The 18,896-nt window shown below is 50.3% G+C and overlaps 1 protein-coding gene across 1 annotated transcript in view; it reads left to right on the forward strand.

The window, feature by feature from the left end:
* The window catches only part of Col22a1 (collagen type XXII alpha 1 chain), a 240,251-nt gene that overhangs the window by 157,486 nt on the left and 63,869 nt on the right, over nt 1-18,896 (forward strand). Inside the window, exons 38-42 of the mRNA XM_026407769.2 lie at nt 781-834; nt 3,455-3,559; nt 4,642-4,686; nt 11,204-11,281; nt 18,394-18,429. Of these exons, the coding sequence (XP_026263554.2) occupies nt 781-834; nt 3,455-3,559; nt 4,642-4,686; nt 11,204-11,281; nt 18,394-18,429 (318 nt within the window). The remainder of the gene's footprint in view (nt 1-780; nt 835-3,454; nt 3,560-4,641; nt 4,687-11,203; nt 11,282-18,393; nt 18,430-18,896) is intronic.

Genomic DNA, 18,896 nt, shown 5'->3' on the forward strand with positions numbered 1-18,896 from the left:
GTCAGCTCATTTCATGCTCACAGTAACCCTGTTGGGCGGATGTTATCATGGGCTCCATTTTACATGGGAGGAAGCTGAGGCCCAGGAGATTGAGTCGGTAGTAAGGGGTTGCACGGATGCTCCGGGACATCGCCACAGCAGCTCACCCTTCCCTCAGCTCACATGCCCATCTGGAGTCTGCAGCTCTGCTCTCCTTCGCTCCTAGAGAGCACTTCATCCAGTCACATGACAGGTGGCAGTAGCACCCCCAGAAGCAGCCTTGAGCCGATGGGCATGTGAGCCACCTAGCTCCTTTGCCCGGGTGGAGTGGCTCCTAGGTGGTCTCCCAGAGGCCCCTGCAGGACTCGCTTCAGTGGCTCTCGAGTTTCTAGCTGCCCACCCCTCCGCTTCCTCACCCCTCTACTTCTCTGGGATGCTTGTCAAAATGCTTCCAATTTTGTTTCAAAGTAAACTTATGGGGGACTCCATGGCACTGTGGCCTCTAGTGCTGGGCCTGTGTTCTTTGGGCCATCTGTGTCTTCTTTGGTGATCACTCTACTAAGGCCTGTCCTCCAAAAGCTCACAGCCCGGAGCAGAGCAGAGCAGAGCCCTGTGAGACCAGGCCTGCTCTTAAGAGCAGGTGTGCAAGGTGCACGGCCAGACTCAGGGGAGGAGACGGGCCTTGGGGAATGTAAGCAGCAGGGGAAGGTGGGACAGAGCTCAAGTGGGACCCAGATACCCTTCGCTGGGGACCACAAGCTGTCACGCAATTCACCATGTGAATAACTGTCCTTTCTTCAGGGCTCCACTGGCCTCAGAGGTCCCCCTGGGAAAGATGGGGAGCGTGGTGAGAAGGTAAGACCAAGGCAGTCTCAACACACCAGCATGTGCGGCCCAGGCCTGGTCTAGGAGCCAGGAAGCAGAGGGCACTTTGAGGGGAAGGGTCCTGTGCCACCACTTCACCTCATTCAGTTCTTACAAGAGACCCGTGAATCAGATGGATGCCCATTTGACAGGTGTGGAGACTGAGACTCTGGGCACTTGATGGCTTCACCCCACATCTCCTCACTGTTAGGCTGCAAAGCTAGACCAGTCCAACTCCAAATCCCGCTTTCTCGTCTCTCCACGCCCCAGCACAGTCACTGTGCACCTCGACTGCGCCTTCCTCTGACCGAGCACTGCAGGGGTGTCTGAGGCTGACTGGCCATGCTGAGCCAGCGCTTGGATGACTCAGGTGACACATGGCTTTAGACTTGGGTTGAATGGCAGCTCCCAACTGGGTGCTGCTCCCACCAGTCTTCCCGACAGGTCTGATGGGCACACGGGGGCCAAGAAAGACTGGCACCTGGTAGCTAGAGACCAGGGATTCCTGCTAAAAATTCCACCATGCACAGGACGTTCCCTGGTACACACCCAAGAATCATCCACCCTGAATGTCAGTGATGCCAGGACTGGGAGACAAACGCAGCCCACTCCTCACACCTGTAGCTGCTCAGCTGTGAAGTGTGAATAGGTGCTGTGCAGACCAGCTGGGCAACTGGGGAGTGGGGTGGGGGGCACGCGCAGAGGGCTCAGCCCTGGACTGGCGGTGCGTGAAGATAGTCGTGCCCTGCCCTCCCTGGGCCAGCAGGTGGCACTCGCAGCCGCGGCAGGTGCCCAGTGTGCTGTGGCTTCCCTTGGGATGCACCCTGGCTAAGGCCTCTCCCAGAACACCAGTGCCAGATCCTTCCAGCCCAATTTTCCTGGAACCTTTTCTGAACAATCGCTTGACATTTTCCATTTTTGTAAAATATAACTAGTAGGTATAATTTGCTTTTTGGCTTAGTTTTAAAATGTGTTTTTTGACTTAGTTTTAAAAATATGTGTTTAAGAGACAAAGTGATTTCTTACAGGTAAAAACGATCAAGTAATTTAGAAAAAACCAGGGGTTCTTGAAGCGTTAGTTGATCATGAGCCCAGTAATTACCCTTATGTGATGAAGGTGCTAACAGTTTGGAGGAGGGGGAGAGAGTACCTTCTTTGCAGTAATAAGAGCACCCAGATTAAGCAAGGGAAAGCACAGCCCTTGCTGGTATTTCTTGAATGCGCCATGTCTGAGGGTCCCCACATTATAAGTAGGGTGTTGACAACCTAGAAGGGTAAACCTTAACCAAGATGCTAAGTGTCTTGTTTTATGAGGACTAGTCTAACTTAAAAAGCCAGAAATGTCAATGTGCTGTTGGTGCGTGCAACCTGTAGGGGGAGCCAAACACCTTTCCTTGGCTAAGCGCAAGCCCAGGCTGAGGGCTAGAGAGGGCCCTGGACTATATTTGGAAGGAAGCCTCCTGTGCTCTGCAAAGTGGTAAAATTCCCTGACGTCACACTGTGCGCCTCTCTCCCCACGTCCAGTGGCTGGTCTGGGGCTGAGGATGCTGATCTTGCTGGGGAGACCTGTTCCATCTTGCTTTGCTGTCCTGGGCTGGATTACCTCACCTCTTCTACATCAGAAATGTCTGGAGACCCTGCGACTGCCACTTAGCAGGGAGCTCCCTCCAGGAAAAGGCGTCCCTCTGGTTCATGGGGTTTGACTCCAGGTCCACTCCACGTAGTGGGCTGCTCACAGCTTTGAGGTCAGGAAAGATGAGCAAGCTCGAGGCCAGCTCCCCCCACAGATCCTGGCTCCCTGTCCCTTTGGAGCCTTGAACTCCATTCATCCTGTTCCAGACTTCTCATGTGAACAGGGATTCGATTCTGTCTTCAGCGCTCCAGGGAGAAGGTTGAGTGTCATATTTGGGGAAGACGTCAGACAGGCTGTCACTGAGGTGACGAGATGCCGTGTAGTGAGACTGAACTCTCTGGTGGAGGCCGAGCTCCCCGTTGCTGCTGGGGCTCCTCTTTGAGACCCACTGGTGTTCCCCACACTGGGTGGAAAGCTGCATGGTAGCCCTGATGACCCCCATTTCTGTATTAAGTGGCTGGGCCGCCTTCACAAGGGATCGAAGACTAAGTGACCTAAACCACAGAGAGTTATGGTCTCTTAGCTCTGGAGACCGGAAGTCCTAAGTCCAAGTAGGGGCAGGGTTGGCTCCCTCTGCGGGCTGTGGGGAAAGGATCTGTCCCAGGTTCTCTGCTTGGCTGACTGCCATCCATATTTTTCCTGGGTCTTTACAAGGTCCTCCCCCTGCTGTGTCCAAGGGTCTCAAAGGACACCTGTCACTTGCATGAGTCCAACTTGACCTCATCCTAACTTAACTAATCCCATCTGCAGATGCGTTATTTCCACATGGAGGTGGGGGTTAGGGCTTCGACATGTGCAGGGCGTACAGCTCCAACTATCACACCCTTGGTACAGTCAGTGTGTCTGTGCCCTAGCTGGACAGGCTTCTAAACTGTTAGGGCAGCCCTGGGGACCTACCACCCATTCAAGGTGGTCCACCATGGAAGAGCTGAGCTCTGTATTACCCTGGTCTGGAAAATGGTCCTGTTTTCTCTCCAGGGAACAGCAGGGGAAGAAGGAAGCCCAGGACCTGCTGGCCCCAGGGGCGATCCTGGTGCTCCTGGGCTCCCTGGGCCACCTGGAAAAGGGACCGATGGCGAGCCGGTGAGTGGCAGGTCGGGGCTGGGATTCTGTGCCTGGGGAACCAGGCTAAAATTGGAAAAGGGAAAAGAAAATACCAGACTCACCGCTAAACTTGACAGAAACAGAATCACAGCCAGTGCCCTTCGGCTGGCTGGGAAAGGGTGGTCTGTGGGCAAACAGCTGTCCACCCCCACCAGGCGAAATACATTCCAAGGCCACCACAGAGGCCCAAGACCACAGAGAGCTAAATCCTGCATGTCACTGGGCAGCTCTGATACCGCAGGGGGAGGAAGAGGCTGGGCCATGAGTCTCCCTGCTCATTTACTACCTGCTCAAATTGGTGGTAAAATGGGCTTTATTCAAAGCCAGCTGTAAAGGGCGGTAGAGGAAAATGAATCATTTCAAAGGTTCTATCTCCCAGAAGAGAAGCTCTAGGGTAAGGAAAGCCTGTAAAAGGGAGAAAGGGAGGAGCAGGGATCTCCCAGGCTCAGTCTCCTCCTGAGACCCTGAGCCCCCTCATGTCTTCAGAAGGACCCTATCGCAGCAGAAGGAGCCAGCATCTGTGTCCTCACAGGGGAGTGACATTCCCTCTGTTTACACATCACATGCTGCTTCCCTCTCCATCCATATTTAGGATAAAGCTTTATTTACACATTCAGTCAAGTAAGAGATTTAACAATAATAACAAAATAGAAAAATTAAAACAATCCACTGCGATAAGTTATTTAAAACTGATAAATTGTTTGTTTCTGGAATTTCCTATTCAATATTTTCAGACTGTGGCTGAACCACAGGTAACTGAATTCCTGGGAAGCAGAATCACAGATGAGGGTGGTCTGCGCTTCCGTGGCCAGTGCAGCACAGTGTGAACTGCGTGGCAGGCAGGGCCAGGTCCTGGGGACACAGAGATGGTCAGTCTGTGTCCTTAGGTTCTTGGGACTGAGGGGAAACGGTCGTGTAGACCAGTACCCCTGGCCCACAGCCGTCCAGGGGCTTCCTGGTCCCCTCTGGCTCTTCCAGCTGATACTTCCAGAAGTCAATTGTGACTGTCACTCAGCTGTGAGAGCAGCAGCCTAATGCTCTGGTTCTGCTCATTCTCTCAGGGTCTGCGTGGATCGCCTGGAGCCCCTGGACCCCCAGGAACCAAGGTGAGTAAGTGCTTGACTGCAAACTGTACCCCACAGGTCGTACTTACAAAGGGACCAGGAGCTTCTCACGAGCAACTCGGTCACCTCTGTTCACCTCCACCTTTCGCTGCGTGTCACCTTCCTTTTGACTAAAGGTTCTACGACCTGTAACTGTTACCTTGAAGCAGTGGCTGCACAGTCAGTGCTTAATAAAAACTTGCTGTTTTAGTCAGCTTTCTGGTCGCTGCTACCAAAACATCCAACAGGGAAAACTTAGAAGAGGAAATGTTTACTTTGGGTCACAGACAGTTTTAGAGGTGCAGTCCCTAGACAGCCCCCTCCACAGCTCTGGGCCTGAGGGGACGCAGAACGCCATGGCAGAAGGCACGGCAGGAAAGCAGCTCCGGAGATGGCAGCCGGGAAGCAGAGAGAGAATTGTGCTCTTGAAGGACAAAATATCCACCCCAGAGACACAGCCCTGGTGACCCGCCTCCTCCGGCCACACCCCAACCTGCCTTCAGTTCCCCTCAGTTCACCCATCAGAGGATCAGTTCATGGTCAGGTTAGGGCTCTCAGAATCTGATCATTTCGCCTCTGAATGTTCTTGGATTGTCTCATGCATGAGCTTTTAGAGGACCCCCCCCCCCATCTAAACCATAACACTTGCTGACTAAATTAAATCAAGAGACATTGGCTTCCAACTGGCAGAGTAATAGATCTGAGTGGTCTTAGATCAGGTGATCCCTGAATCTCCAAGGCTTAATACAGTGGCTCCTTTACCTTGAGTCCAAGGGACATCTTGGTGTGTGGGAGTTTGGATCCATAAAGCCATCCAGGGACTCATGTTCTAACCCAACAGCTCTTAGGTCCTCCAGGGTCTCAGCATCTTCCCCCGAATCCTCAGTATAGAGGGGTAAGATGAGGGGAAAGAGAATGGAGACTGGTGGGAGGAATGAGCCAGGCCTGAGGTTAGAATTTATGTCGGCAACCCTTAGTGAGCGTCCCGATGGGGAGGCCGGGGGTGTCATCCAGGTGTACACCCAAGGGAGAGGGCCACAAGGAGGGCACCTCCTCCTCTATTCATCAGCAGTTGCAATCCAAAAAAAGGTGACTGTCCCCTGCAGGGTGTCCTTGAGGGAACTTTCCCAAGCCAGCAAGGATGCCCGGGAGCTACCTTCAAAAGGATTCACTGATTCATGTTCTGAACTTCAGCACCCATGGCCAGTGCACTTATCATGTAATCCATTGCAGTCTCCTGAGCTTCCCACCCAGGTCAGATTTCAGGGTGGGCTTTGGGAGCACAGCAGTGCTCAGGAGGTGTTCCTGGGGCCCCAACAGATCATGGCCCAGAAGGCAGAGTGGATATATAGACAGCAAAGGCAGATGAATGCTGGGGGATGGGGGACTTGGCCTCTCAGTGAGCTCAGGGGAGGCCTTTGGCCCAGTCTGGTTTGACAGCAGGTGGCTTCTTGGAGGAGGTGGCATTTTTCCTGATTCTGTGTGTCTGTAGCAGCTGGCAGGGAAGAAAGCAAGGAAGCAGTGACATGGGGCAGACACTGAGGTAGGGTCCAGAGTGCTCATGGAGGGGCTGGACTGTGAACAGCCACCTCCGGGGAGAATTATTTAACCAGCTCAGGGCACAGGCTTTAAAGAATGTGGGTCAATCAGTGCTCAACATTAGACTGCTGATTACATTTTTGGCTTTAATCTGATGTACCTATTGAAAATTACACAAATGTGAGTGTTATATGGAAATTGTATGATTCTTACCGACTTGAACCTGTTTACAAAAACAGTTATTTGGAAAGTTCTCATGTGCCTTCCGTGTTGGGGCCTGTCATGCCCCCCGCCCACCCCACCACTTACAGCCAACGGGGACTTTTCTGAGGCGTTGTACCTTCCATCACATCCAGGATTTTAAGATTCAGCATCCAAATCTGATGCTGTTACCGGAAGTTTTACTCCAAGCCCCAGAGACTAGTAGCTTGTGCAGGCCTTTTGCTCCCCTTATTCCTTGTTTTGTGTGGCTGTGTCTTGGGGATCTCAGCAACGGAGCCGGGGTGCATTGCTTTTCAAATTGTATGTGAAAGGTTTGTTGAAATAATATCTAGTCTCAGGAAGCTGGAGGCTCCAGGGACAGTTACTGCATCTCCGTTAAACTTCTGGGCTTGATGGTTTTCCTCTGTTCAAGTGGTGACCGCTGACATTACCTCACACCCTACTGATTGAGGCTGCAGCATGCCAAGTTGCTTTTCTCCGACTGGGATTATTTCATTGTGTGTGTGTATGTGTGTGATGTGAGTAAATATAAGACAGCCTCCTATTTTCTGAGGAACAAGAAGGCAGTAGCTTTGCCTGGAGTTGGGGGTGTATACAATAGCCCTGTATCCTGCAGCAGTGGGCCCTGTCGGTGTGAGCAGGACAAGGAAGCAGGACACGTTCCAGTTTCTGGAACCTCAGGAATTTACACCCCCGGAGGAGCATGTGGGAAGTCCCCTGCCATGCAGAGAGCCCAGGTGGCTCTGTAGGGCCTAGAGGACACTGGTGGCTCTTAGGATAGGAAGTGAGGGCAGAGCAGCACAGTGGTTCTCCAACTATTTATGATCCCGTATCCAGCCGTACGGGCTTTTCTCCTTTATTCCTTTTATTTTGTGACTGTTTCATTGGAATCTCAGCAACAGAGCCACACAGTATTGCTACTGTTTTCTCAGGCAGAGTGTGGGGGGAATCAATGATGTCATACCAATAAAAATAGCTCCCAGCACACAGTCCCATTGCATGCTGAGTAAATATTTGTGATACTTATTTGACTGCCCTGTGTGTCACCCAGAGAGGCTGTATGCAGTCTGCAGGCATGCTGTTGAAGAACACCCCAGGGGAGCAGGGAGGCATCCATGAAAGTTAGAGAGGCGGGCGGAGACCCCAGGGCAAAGAGCATGGAGACCCTGACCTGGGCTCAATTCCATGAGACTTAGGATCAGTCATGCTGTCTTTTGGTCAAACGTTTCCCACTGTTTAAAAGGTGAGACTTTAAATAGGTGACCCATTCCAATGTTGGTATTGTGTAAATTTGTAAATTGGATTTGGTTTAGAATCATGGGAAGAGAAGCTGGCGTTTGGAGATAGCATTAGTTGAAGAATGAGTGATTGAGGGACAGGAAGGAAGGAAGGGAAGAAGGGAGGGAGAGGTGGAGAGGTGAGTGCCTTGTGCTGTCTGCTGGTGCTCTCCCGGTGCCGAATGGGTGAGCCTTGGGAAGGAGGGGGCTAGCAGGGATTCTCATCAGCACACCCTCAGCCTTTCCTGGTTACTTAGAATTGCAAGGACACTTTTCCTTGTCCTGAGTGGCACTTGTTTCCAGCAGAATGCCTGGGGTTTGGCTTCCTGCAGATTCCCAGTTCAGACACTACAAGATACATAACGTGAAGGCAAGTGCTTCATTTTTTCTGAGACTCTTTGTTCCTTTTCTGTACGAGGAAGTAAGGAATATTTGACACTAAGAACTCCTTGGGAGAGAGCTGACCTTGTGGTGCACAGCTGCTGCCCTGTGTGTGGTTCTCCGTGCAGGACCCCAGACTTCTCACACATGCCTTCCCCAGACTCTGTTACAGATGCCCGTGCACATGCCCTTTCTTTCATGCCCATCGACCTCCCTGCTTCTGCTGGCAGAACGTTAAGGACTTTTGCTGTATTCTCAGGGCGCTTTAGAAGTGTCTGTTCATTAAGCCGTGGAGTAGTTTTGGAGGAGTTGTTAGCATCACAGCAGACCACACACAGAAACAGAGCCAGATCTGACCCCAGTATAGAAAAACGGTCAGTGACTCACCGCCCCCAGGAAGGGAAGGCCTTTGTCCCGCACTCCTTCCTCTGGAGAGAGCTTATTGTGCTCAAAGATGGTGTGAATGATGGGGGAGGCTTGCTCATTTTCAGTACTTGATAAATATATGTTAAATGAACAAAGAAATGGAGAGTTTCTATGTTCTAGCTCCTTACAGAGAAGTCAGAGGGTGAAATGGGCACGTGGTCAGCGGGAGTGTCAGATGGATGGAGAGGTGAAAGGCGTCTGTAAGAAGATAGAGGAGTGGACCGGGCAGCCATGTGTGGATGGAAGAGTGGGTCTGCTGATGGGTAGGTGTTTGGAAGCTCGTACTCTGGATGCGCGAGCGTCTCTGGGAAGGCCACCTTGAATCTAAGAAGCAGAGATGTCAGAAAATAGCACAGAAGAAAACAAATCAGAGTGCTGTTGTGGCTTCCCTGGCAGGGGTGAGAGCTTGGTGGTGTGTGGAACGTGGCCACGGGAAGAGAAGGGGAACCCAGCGAAAACTGAAAATAATGGTAGGAAAATCACATTGAAAAACCTAAAGCAAAACCAAGTGTGAAAGAATATGGATCTCTCTGATATTTATATGTGTTTAGCTGGTTTTCTATCTGCTAGCTCTGCCGATAAAGTGATAATGTGTAAGTGTAATCCTGAGTGTGTGGCACAGCTTTGCATCCCTGGGACCATGTGTCTGATCAGAACCGTAGAAGAGGAGAATTGTATTTTGGCTCATGGTTTCAGAGGTTCCCTCTGTGCTCTGCCAGTGCCACCCACGGCTGTGGTCCTGGACAGGGAAAGCCGCTCAGCTCCTGGAGGCCAGGAAGCAGAGGGGCTCAGGAGCCAGAGACAAACTGTAACCCCCAGAGCATGCTCTCGGTGACCTACGGTCCTCCAGCCACCCCTTCCTGCCTATGGTTAATCCACTTCAGTGGGTGAGTCCAGTGATGAGGTAACAACTCTCATAATAATATGCAGGGACTCTGCTGGATGTGGTTATTTTTCTTGACGAGGGTCCTAAGACACAGAGACGAACTTACCTAGTTGGTCTTATCACAGGATGAGGTTGACATGGTCCTGGACCTGGACCTGGAGTCGCATGACAGTGACCACTTGACCTGGTCCACTGTGGCCAGAGCTGAAGACACACAGCAGGGATCGGGTTTGCTCTGAGTTCATGACCCCTGTTTCTACATTGGTCTTGGTTCTTGACCTCCTCTTCCCAGCCTCCCCATAGTGCTCATTTGAGTTCCTCTCCTGAGCCTCCCGTGCTTCCCAGAATGGGCTGCCCCACATCATTCTGAAGACACAGAATGCGCAGACTAGAAATTTGAAAAATAAAATATGTTGGGGAAGGAACTACTGGGAGAGTTGAGGGTGGGCCAGGGATGCTGTGGTCCAGGGATTGGTGGGCTGTGGCCTGGCCACCTGTGGGCCTCTGGGGTACAAGGGGAAGAAACAGCATCACGGGAGCCCAGCCAGGGATCGGACCTTGGTCCCTGTCTTCTGTGAGGAGGTGACCAGACTTATCTTCTCCATCCCCACCAACGATGCTCTGCTTCAGAGCCTAGCATGGGTACTGACAGTGAGCCAGCCTCCGAGTGAGTCATTCTTTGGGCTTGGAGCCTAGATGGCTGTTTCAGTGGACAAGTGTGGTCCCTGAGCCACAGTCCTGCTGCAGGAAAAATGCCTCATCTTAAAGGTCCAGAATGCTCTTTTATTTTCCCTTAAAATAGAAGAAGATAGACTACTTACACATGAGAATTAAAAAAAAATGCTTCAACACAGACATCTTGGTAGAGCAGTATGTTGCCCAGCATTCTTGGGTTCTAGGCAGAACCAGTTGGTTGCACATTATCTGGACAGCTCTACAGAACCGCCTCTGAGGATGTTTCCGTTCATCAGACAAGTTAGCTCATCCTAGGGACAGTAAGTGGCTGGAGCAAGGCTGTCTGCCACCTCAGTCTCATGCTTGGCTGCTGTCCAGATGACCTAAGAAGTACAAGAGGACATTCTGTTGCATGAGATTGTTGGGCCCTGTGCCTCTGGGATCAAATTTAGTTTGAATTATGGAGAGGTAGTAATACGCACGCTCCATGTCTCAACATTTACTGTGGGGTCTGGAGAAGCACCCCAAACAAACTTGTTAACAGTGATGCAATAAACATGTGTGAATGAATACAAATGGGAGGGCCAAGGACTGCAAATAGCCTGTGCTGGCCCCGATCAGGGCTTGCTGTCTTGGAGCTGTATCAGCCCTTACTTCCAGAGACTGAGGTGGCCAAGGTTGTGGAAGAGGCCTGGCTTGCTACACTCAGAAAAGTGACTCACAAAATGTGGGTGTCCATAAACCTTGATGGACTGATGAATCCGTTTACCAGTGATTGAGGCTCGGAGTTGAGATGTGGGTGTTGTGTGGTTGGGATGGAGACATAGACTGGAACTGCGGTCACCACTGCGGGAGGATCACAGTGTTGTAATCACTTTTAGAACCATGGTCAAGGTTGGGGACCGGTCAGCCTTGGAAAGTACATGACCACAGTCATTGCTGTGGTCCATGTGGTGCTGGACCTCCTCCTGGGAGCCGAACCATGGCACATGGAGGCCTGGGAGAGGACGTTATGGAGTGTGGAAGTCAGGACCCCTGGAGGGCGTGGTTATCCTGTACCCTGGACCTCTCCTTCTGGCACTGACCTCTCAATCTTATTTTTCTTTCTTTCTAGGGGGACCGAGGAGCACCTGGGATCCCTGGCTCTCCTGGTAGTCGTGGTGACCCGGGCATCGGGGTTGCTGGCCCTCCTGTGAGTTCTTACCCAGCACGTCCTTGCTCTCCAGGCCACCAGCCTTTCCCTGCTGGCTCCCGTAGAGTGTGCGGCCTGGGCCTCCCTGTAGGGACACCCCTGCTCCAGCTAGCATGGTAGTGAGCCACTGGACCGTCGGGATGGAAGGTCTAGGTGTACTTGTTGTGGGAATGATGAGGATGCAGCTTCTGGAGAGATCAAGACTTGTCTGATTCAAAGAAGGGAAGATCAATCTTATCAAAGTTTAAATAGTAAAAACAAAGACTCATGGGTCAAACTCTGAGAATCTTAAATCATAGCCTGCGACGTTAGTCTGGTTGGAGAAGGGGTCTGGAACGGGAAAACAATGTGGGTTCATGTATTTCAGGCCCCCAACCCCTAAATGAACTAATTACCCTGCTTCCTCTAATTAGTACAGATGAGAACACAAATGAAAGCACATCTTCAACACCCAATCCACTAAGTGGTCCTCGTAGTGTTGGTTTTGAGGAATCTCTTCCTGTTGGTCTGCTGGGTGTGAGTGCACACGTCCCCAGAGGTGGCGGTTTAGCAATTGATGAAGCTTTGAGTTCTGAGGGCTCGAGGGGTCAAGGAAGTCCTGGCCCTCATCCAGTTTGAGGATTGCTCTCAGTGACCTCATCAAGCCCCCTGAAGGCCTTGAGAGAGAGAAAACACACTTTTTCCAAAGCCTGTGCACCTGGCTCTGGAATTGAGAAATGTTTTTCCGTGGAAAACAGGTCTATTTAGTAGAAGTTTCTTCTCAAAGAGAACATTCTGTGGTGCTCTGTATCATGTCCATTGCTTCTTAATCTTCCCTTTGTGCCGCAGAACACAGCTTTTCTTCCTCCCTCCACTGAATGACAGCCTTTGTTAAGACAGTTTTCTCTCCAGGGAGGTCTTATTTTCTCTTTAGTCCTTTCTTTGCTAAAGACACCATATTGCTGCACCTTCAAATTGCATTTATTTATTTTTTCTTGACAGCCATGACTTACTATTATTTAAAAGATAGTAGAGTTACTCTTATTTAATAGTCATAGATTTACTACTGTTTAAAAGCCCTTTTCAAATGTCCTCACTAAGTCTTGTAATATCCAAACTACCTACACATTCATGCTGTTGTTGTTATTATGTTGACCCAGATGCACAATCTAACTGTGACCCTATTAAACATGACTGGGATATAACTAGAGCACAGAGCCCAGTCTCTGCATGCTTTTGCATGTAGGAAATTTAGAACACAACCAATGATATTCAAAGTATGCCATTCTTCATATTTAATCTCAAAGAAGAAGAAGGGAAATCCAATTTATCACCCACAAGGTCATTTGTAAGAAAGTTCCTCTCATTTTCCCTGAGGTCTTCATACAGCCTAGAGTCATCCGGGGCACCTTGATGCCTCCCCCAAGTTCTCCTGGCCCCCCCTCTTCTGCCCACCCACTCTAAAGCAGGCCCCGTTGCCTCCCGCCAGGCTGGAGCACCCACTGCTACTCCCACCCACTAGCAATGAGGGTTCCTTTCAAGGTGGTAGGAGAATGGGGGACTCTGTCTTCTTACATGTCCCTGAACACCGTGGGAAGATCCTTGAGAATGTTTACTTTGGTCTCTTTTCTTAAAAGAAATTCTTAGCTAGAATTTCCGGTGAATACTTCATTCATTTCACTTTATTTCACTGGTTTGATCTTTATCTTGAACTGTGTTTTTCGGTCTCTGATAACTGAAAGGTTCAGTGTGACTAAAGATGCAGTGAAGAAGCAGGTTAGCCCAGACTTTCTTATTTCTAAAATCCTCAGTTTGCGGGGTCCCCTTCCCCTGCATGAGGGTTCTGTTGGACATGGGGATTACCCTTTAGGACAGAGAAGGGACTGAAAGGGAAACTGGGAGTCTGAGACCTGGAGGTGGCACACTCCCTTAGGTAACAGGGTCTGTGTGTCCAGGGCACTCCTCAGGGACTCACTGTACCCAAATCAGAAAGCCAGCCAGCAGGGCTGGATGCAATTCACCTACCTCCCATTTAAGAGCCAGCGAAAGCCACCCATGAAGTATGTCCCCACAGAAGTGTGTCCACCTGAAAAATAATTGGCTTGCTCCAACCCAGAGGCTGTAAATCAAGTGTTTAGTGTCTTCCTACCACTTGGATTTATTAAAAGCTTCCGTGGTGCATGAAACCTTATTGAAACATCATCAATCTTGTCTTTGGCCTCCAGCCAAGGTTGCTGCTCATCTGGGATCTGCATTAAGGGTTCCAAGACATGCTGAGAGGAGGTGTGTGGTGGAGTGAGGGAGGAGTGTGTCAAGGTCATTGGGGATGCTGCTACCCCTTTACAGGAACAGTGCCCTTTCTGAGCATTCTCTCTTATGGGTTTCGAGCATCGCATCCACCACCTCATTCAGTCTCGTGGGAGCTGATGGTGCCCTTTGGCTGAGGCTAGGGTCCCAAGAGCAAGGAGTTTATTTGGGAAGTGATCCCAGAAATCACTATTAGTGACAAAGTGAGAGAGAAAAAGGAAGAGAGACCAGGGAGCACATGTTAGTGAGCGGTGGCCCCTGTGGGATGGTGGGTCTCAACTCACTCCATTGACCCAGGGTGATCACAGGGGACAGTGTAAAGTCTTTCTGCAGAAGGAGCATTGAAGCTGGGTGTTAGTGTTCTAACACCTGTTTTCCCAGGAACTCAGTCTTCCCCCTGCTTGGACTCTACAGTCTTGTGTGGCCAAAGCAAGCCCTTGGACAGGTGTCTGCAGCAGGGAGCTGCCAGGGTTGGTGTGTCCAGGGAATATGGGGGTAGGGGGATGACATGTCTGGACATCACTGTTCTTTAGTGAGCATTTCAAGATTCAGAAGGTCCAGTGGCTAGTCAGTGTCAGCTGGTTCAGGAGCAGGACTTCATGCAGACACACTTTCCATACCCTCTGAAGCCAGTCCTCGTGCCTCTGTGGCACCTTGTTTTGGGGCCTCAGGAGGACAGACAGACTTGCTCATTCAGTTCCCCAGAGAAAGCACATGAAGGGCAGATCTGGCTGTAGGTCAGTCTCCACTTTCTGCCTCCCCTAAAGTCATGGTCCAGGCTTTTGGCATCCAGGGGCAGTGCTGCCCTGGCAGGGGGCCCAGGACTCTGTCTGCCAACCTCTGCTTCCTCAGTAGACAGGAGGAGGTGCGGTGAGGCAGGTGTTTGGGGTTTTGACTTACTGCTTCAAAACATTCACAAACAAGAAAGATCCCTTTAATCTTCAGGTTGTCTCTGATCTTCCTTTACCAAGGTTTGAGATGCTAAAAAATAGCTTGCTCAGGCTGTGGGAGGGTCAAAGTACTGATGGGCCTCGGTGACACCAGGAGCTAGGACTCTGCAGGCACCAGGCTCCCACTGACAGCCCACAACCCTGGATCCCTTCCTTCCACCCTGTCCCAGTTTCCTCCTGGTAAGGTGACAGTGATTTCTTCAGCATCATCAGGGGAACGGGAGGGTCCCAACCTGATGCTCTTGGTGGTAACACTGGGCTCCCTGCCTTGCCCATTTGATGTCAGAAGGATCTTCTTCCCCCTACATCTTTCTCAACCTTCGCAGCCTGAAGTGCCTGAAGCTGGCCATCTGGATGCCTTATTCAGCCTAGATGCTGGGCACACCCGCACCAGGTCAGGCTCACCCCCCTCCAGTGGTCTGATGGCCTGAGGCACCAAGAAGCTCAGGAACCAGTTATGTGCAGGAAAGCATCTCAGGTGCCTGACCAAAGGGTTTGCTTTCTGCACTCCTCTGCTTTTCAAGGAATGACTGAATCATGATAGAGATGGCAGCCACTAAAACAAAGAGTAAGGCCAATAAGCAACCCACCTCCGCTGGCTAGTTGCAGGGAGTGAGCGGGTGCCTAGAAAGGCTTCCTCTCACAGGCACCTCTCAGTTCGTCCTCCCAGCAGCCCCCCCAGGCCGACTCCAGGTTCCTTTCCTCTTAGAAATGAGGAGAAGACGGGACATGAAACCCCTTCAGGAGGGCACGCTGGGGAGAGGGTAGAGTGAGGGTGGACCCCGGCATTCTAACGGAACAAAGGTCCGAACCCACTTGTTGGTAGCTTTTTGTCATGATGACAAAATACAGGAGAAAATCAAGGGAGGAGAGATTTATTTTGGCTTCATGGTTTCCGAGGTTTCAGGCCATGGTCGGCTGGCTCCATCGTTTCTGGGCCTATGGTGGGGTGGAAAGTCATGGTGTGAGAGTGGGAGGAGCAATCACGAGGCAGGAGTGAGCGAGGAAGGGACTGGGGACCAGATATGCCCTCCAGGGATACAGCCCAGAGACCTAAGTCCCCTAACTATGGCGCCCTTCCTGCTCCTAAGTTCGCCACCTCCCAATAGTTCATTAAATGATGGGCCCATCAATGGCTGAGCCCACTGATGAGGCCAGAGCCCTCCTGGTCCATCTCTTTCTCAAACCCCACCTCTGAGCATTGCTGCATGAGGACCCAGCCTCCAACACATGAGGCTTTGGGGGAACTCAGATTCCATAGCACCACTGTTGCAGTGGGGGGCAGGAACGAGGTGTTTAATGTTCATGTCAATCATCACCTATGCTGGGGTCTTCTGGTGTCCATATTCACTCCTGAAATATTGACTTATATGTCAGCCACATTTTTAAAAATTCATTTGTCTGTTTGCATGATCACACCTGAGTCATTGTCACATATCCCAAGATCACTTCATAACACCATCAAGCCTCCAGCCACTGTTTATACTTCTAATTGTTTCACAAATGCCGCGCTTTGGCAGTTTTCTCTTCTTTGAATCAACAGCCAAGAAGTAAACTCATAGCAATTGGTTGGTCTCTGACTGATTTCTAGATATTGCCTCCATTCTTTTGGATTCCCTTTGAAATTCATCTGCTGATGAAATCAGGTTTATTCTTTGGTCGTCAGGTGCTTCCCACAGAGTGGGGCTGCTGCTGCTGCAGTTCTCGTGTCCCTCTGTCCCTGTGTCCCTCTGTCTTCTGATCATTTGGTGCTTAGGTCTGGAGGCTAGATCAGGTTCCGGTCTGATGTCTTCACATGTGCTCTGCCATGGGGAGGTGCAGGATGTCTGGTGGAGCCCCTTTTTGTTATGTTTGTGCCCTTGGCTGTCCAATGCCTTCATCAGTTACACATCAAGGGCTGCAAATTGGTGCCCTTATACTTCTATCAATGCCTCTTGCTTCATTAGCTGGAGTACTTCTGTAGAGAGAGACCCCCCTCAACTGCCCTGTGTACCCTGTGGACACCTCACGTGGAAGGGAACAAGTCATGTTCAAGCCTTTCCACTGATTGTTTGCAAATAATGACTTGATGCTCTGACTTTTTGCAAAGGTGAGCAGAGAGATGTTGTCTGTGAAGCAGAATTTTGGACTCATAACTTTAAACTTACATGTTGTGATTATTCTTCCTTTTGATGATCAACTTATTTTATCTTATGCTAGTGGGAGTCTATTCAAGTTGACCCCGAGTGCTTCTGACACAAACCTGGCAGTCTTTGATAATGGCCTTGCCATCTGAAATGACAAGGCGTTCTAGGCTTGCTGTGTACATTCTTTGTCCAGATCTCTGGTCAGTCTTTTGTTCAAGGAGTAGCAGTTCTTTCTGGTGAAAAGTGGTATCAAAGGCTGAAATTGTAGTCTTAGGTAAAGTGGCTCTCGAACAAACACATTGGAGGACATAATTCTGGAAAAGAGTGCTGTAATTACCAAAGATGTATTCAGGCTCCAGATCCCATTAGGTGCTCATTAGGGGTCTTCTGGTGTCCATATTTACTCCTGAATCCTCCTCTGCACTCTCTCATATTTCTTAAAAGGAGACAGACAGAATAACTATGGGAATGCCAAGACCTGCAATAATGAAGACCGCTGGACAGAAAATCTGTTCTTCTGAACAGATTTTGTATTAAATGACATCAGAAAGGAAATGTGGAGCCTAGTATAATGAACAATTTAAATGCTTGAGGTAGATCATGGAATTTAATTGGAAAACAAGGAGTGATGCTAAAATGACTTGGCAGCATTCCCAGGCCAGCAGCCAGCTGTCCCCTGCCCCTTTTTCTTGAAGTATATGTAGGCAGCCATGGTGGGAACCACTCCACAGTGGAACAGTTTGGATGCTTGCGTGTTGGTCTATGGGCCCTTGCGTGGCGGAGGGAGCCATGCCCTCCGAGTTACATAGACCAGGAGTGTCCCTCTGAGTCCAAAATTTCCCTGATTGACTTTGGCTAAGGTTCTTAATGGGTTTTAGCTTCAGTTTCTCTATCCATAGCACTGAGACCTGCTCCTGCAAGTCTTGGTGTTTTAGTCCGATTTTTCATGGCTATGACTAAAAGACCTGAACAGAACAATTATAGAGGATTTGAGGGCTCAGGGTTTCAGAGGTCTTGGTCCATAGGCTGGCTCCATTCTGGCTCAAGGTGAGGCTGAATATCATGGTGGAAGAGTAGGGTGAAGGGAAGCAGCTCACATGATGTTTAGAAAGCACAGAGAGAGACTCCACTTCCACTTCCAGATACAAAATATATACTCCAAATGCATGCCTCCAGGGACCCACGTCCTCCAGCCACACCCTACCTGCCTTTGGTAACCATTCAGATTATCCCTCTCAGGGGATTAATTCACTGACTGGTTAAGTCTCTTATAACCCAATCATTTCTCCTCTAAACCTTCTTGCATTGTCTCACACGTGAGCTTTTGGGAGACACTTCACACCCAAACCGTATCCCATGGATGGTCCGCCAGGGTCTCAAGTCTGCCCTTAGTGTGCCTCATCCTGAGTGGGAAGAGCTAGTCCTTTTCCAAGGGGTGCAGTGTGGGGAAGCCAGGGCTGCTGGGTCCTACCCCACACAGGGTGATGGAGTAGAGGTGGGGCCAAGTGTCAGGAGCCACGTGGGAATAACGATGGAGTGGCAAGAGATTGGGGCAAATGGAGGAGGTTCCAGGGAACTTCGGTAAGCAGCTTTTTTGTGTGGGCAGGGGCGAGAGCTTGTAGCAGTGTGGCCTGAAGACTCCAGTGACCCCTTCTAGGACAGTCTGAGACCAGGTTAGACAAAACCCAGGGCAGTGTCAAGGAGTGTCCTTCCTACTTGCTCACTAATTTGTTGTTTGTTTGTTTGTTAGGGCCCTTCCGGACCACCAGGAGACAAAGGACCCCCGGTACAGTATGCTTTCAAAGAAGGGCTGGGTTTCTACGAGAGGAATTCTGCTTTAATTGAAACAATTTTAACTGATAGGCACCAAAAACTAAAGTAGTTCCAGAAAATTCCTAACATTAAGTGGTGCAGACTCTCCAAAATATGAGCACTGGCCTGTGGGATGGGATGGGATGGACGTGGATTGAGTGGGAAGGGGCTGGGTCGTCTAATCCATCCTGCCTGTTTCCAGTTGGGCAAATGAGGCTGGCTTTGCTCCTTGGCACCTCTTCATCACAGAAGGACAGCCATGGTTTAATTAATTTCATCAAATTGCCGAAGGAACGGATTTTGAATTCTGGCTTCTGGCTTCACTCCCCTCCAGTCACAAGTCCACAAACAAATGAGGGGGTGTCTCTGAGTCTGCAGCATGGGTGAGGCAGACCCCTGAGCTAGGTGCAGAAATGACGGGCTTATTTTACACTAAAGCAA

The sequence above is a fragment of the Urocitellus parryii genome, chromosome 7, assembly GCF_045843805.1.
Source record: "Urocitellus parryii isolate mUroPar1 chromosome 7, mUroPar1.hap1, whole genome shotgun sequence".
Classification (NCBI taxonomy): Eukaryota; Metazoa; Chordata; class Mammalia; order Rodentia; family Sciuridae; genus Urocitellus; species Urocitellus parryii.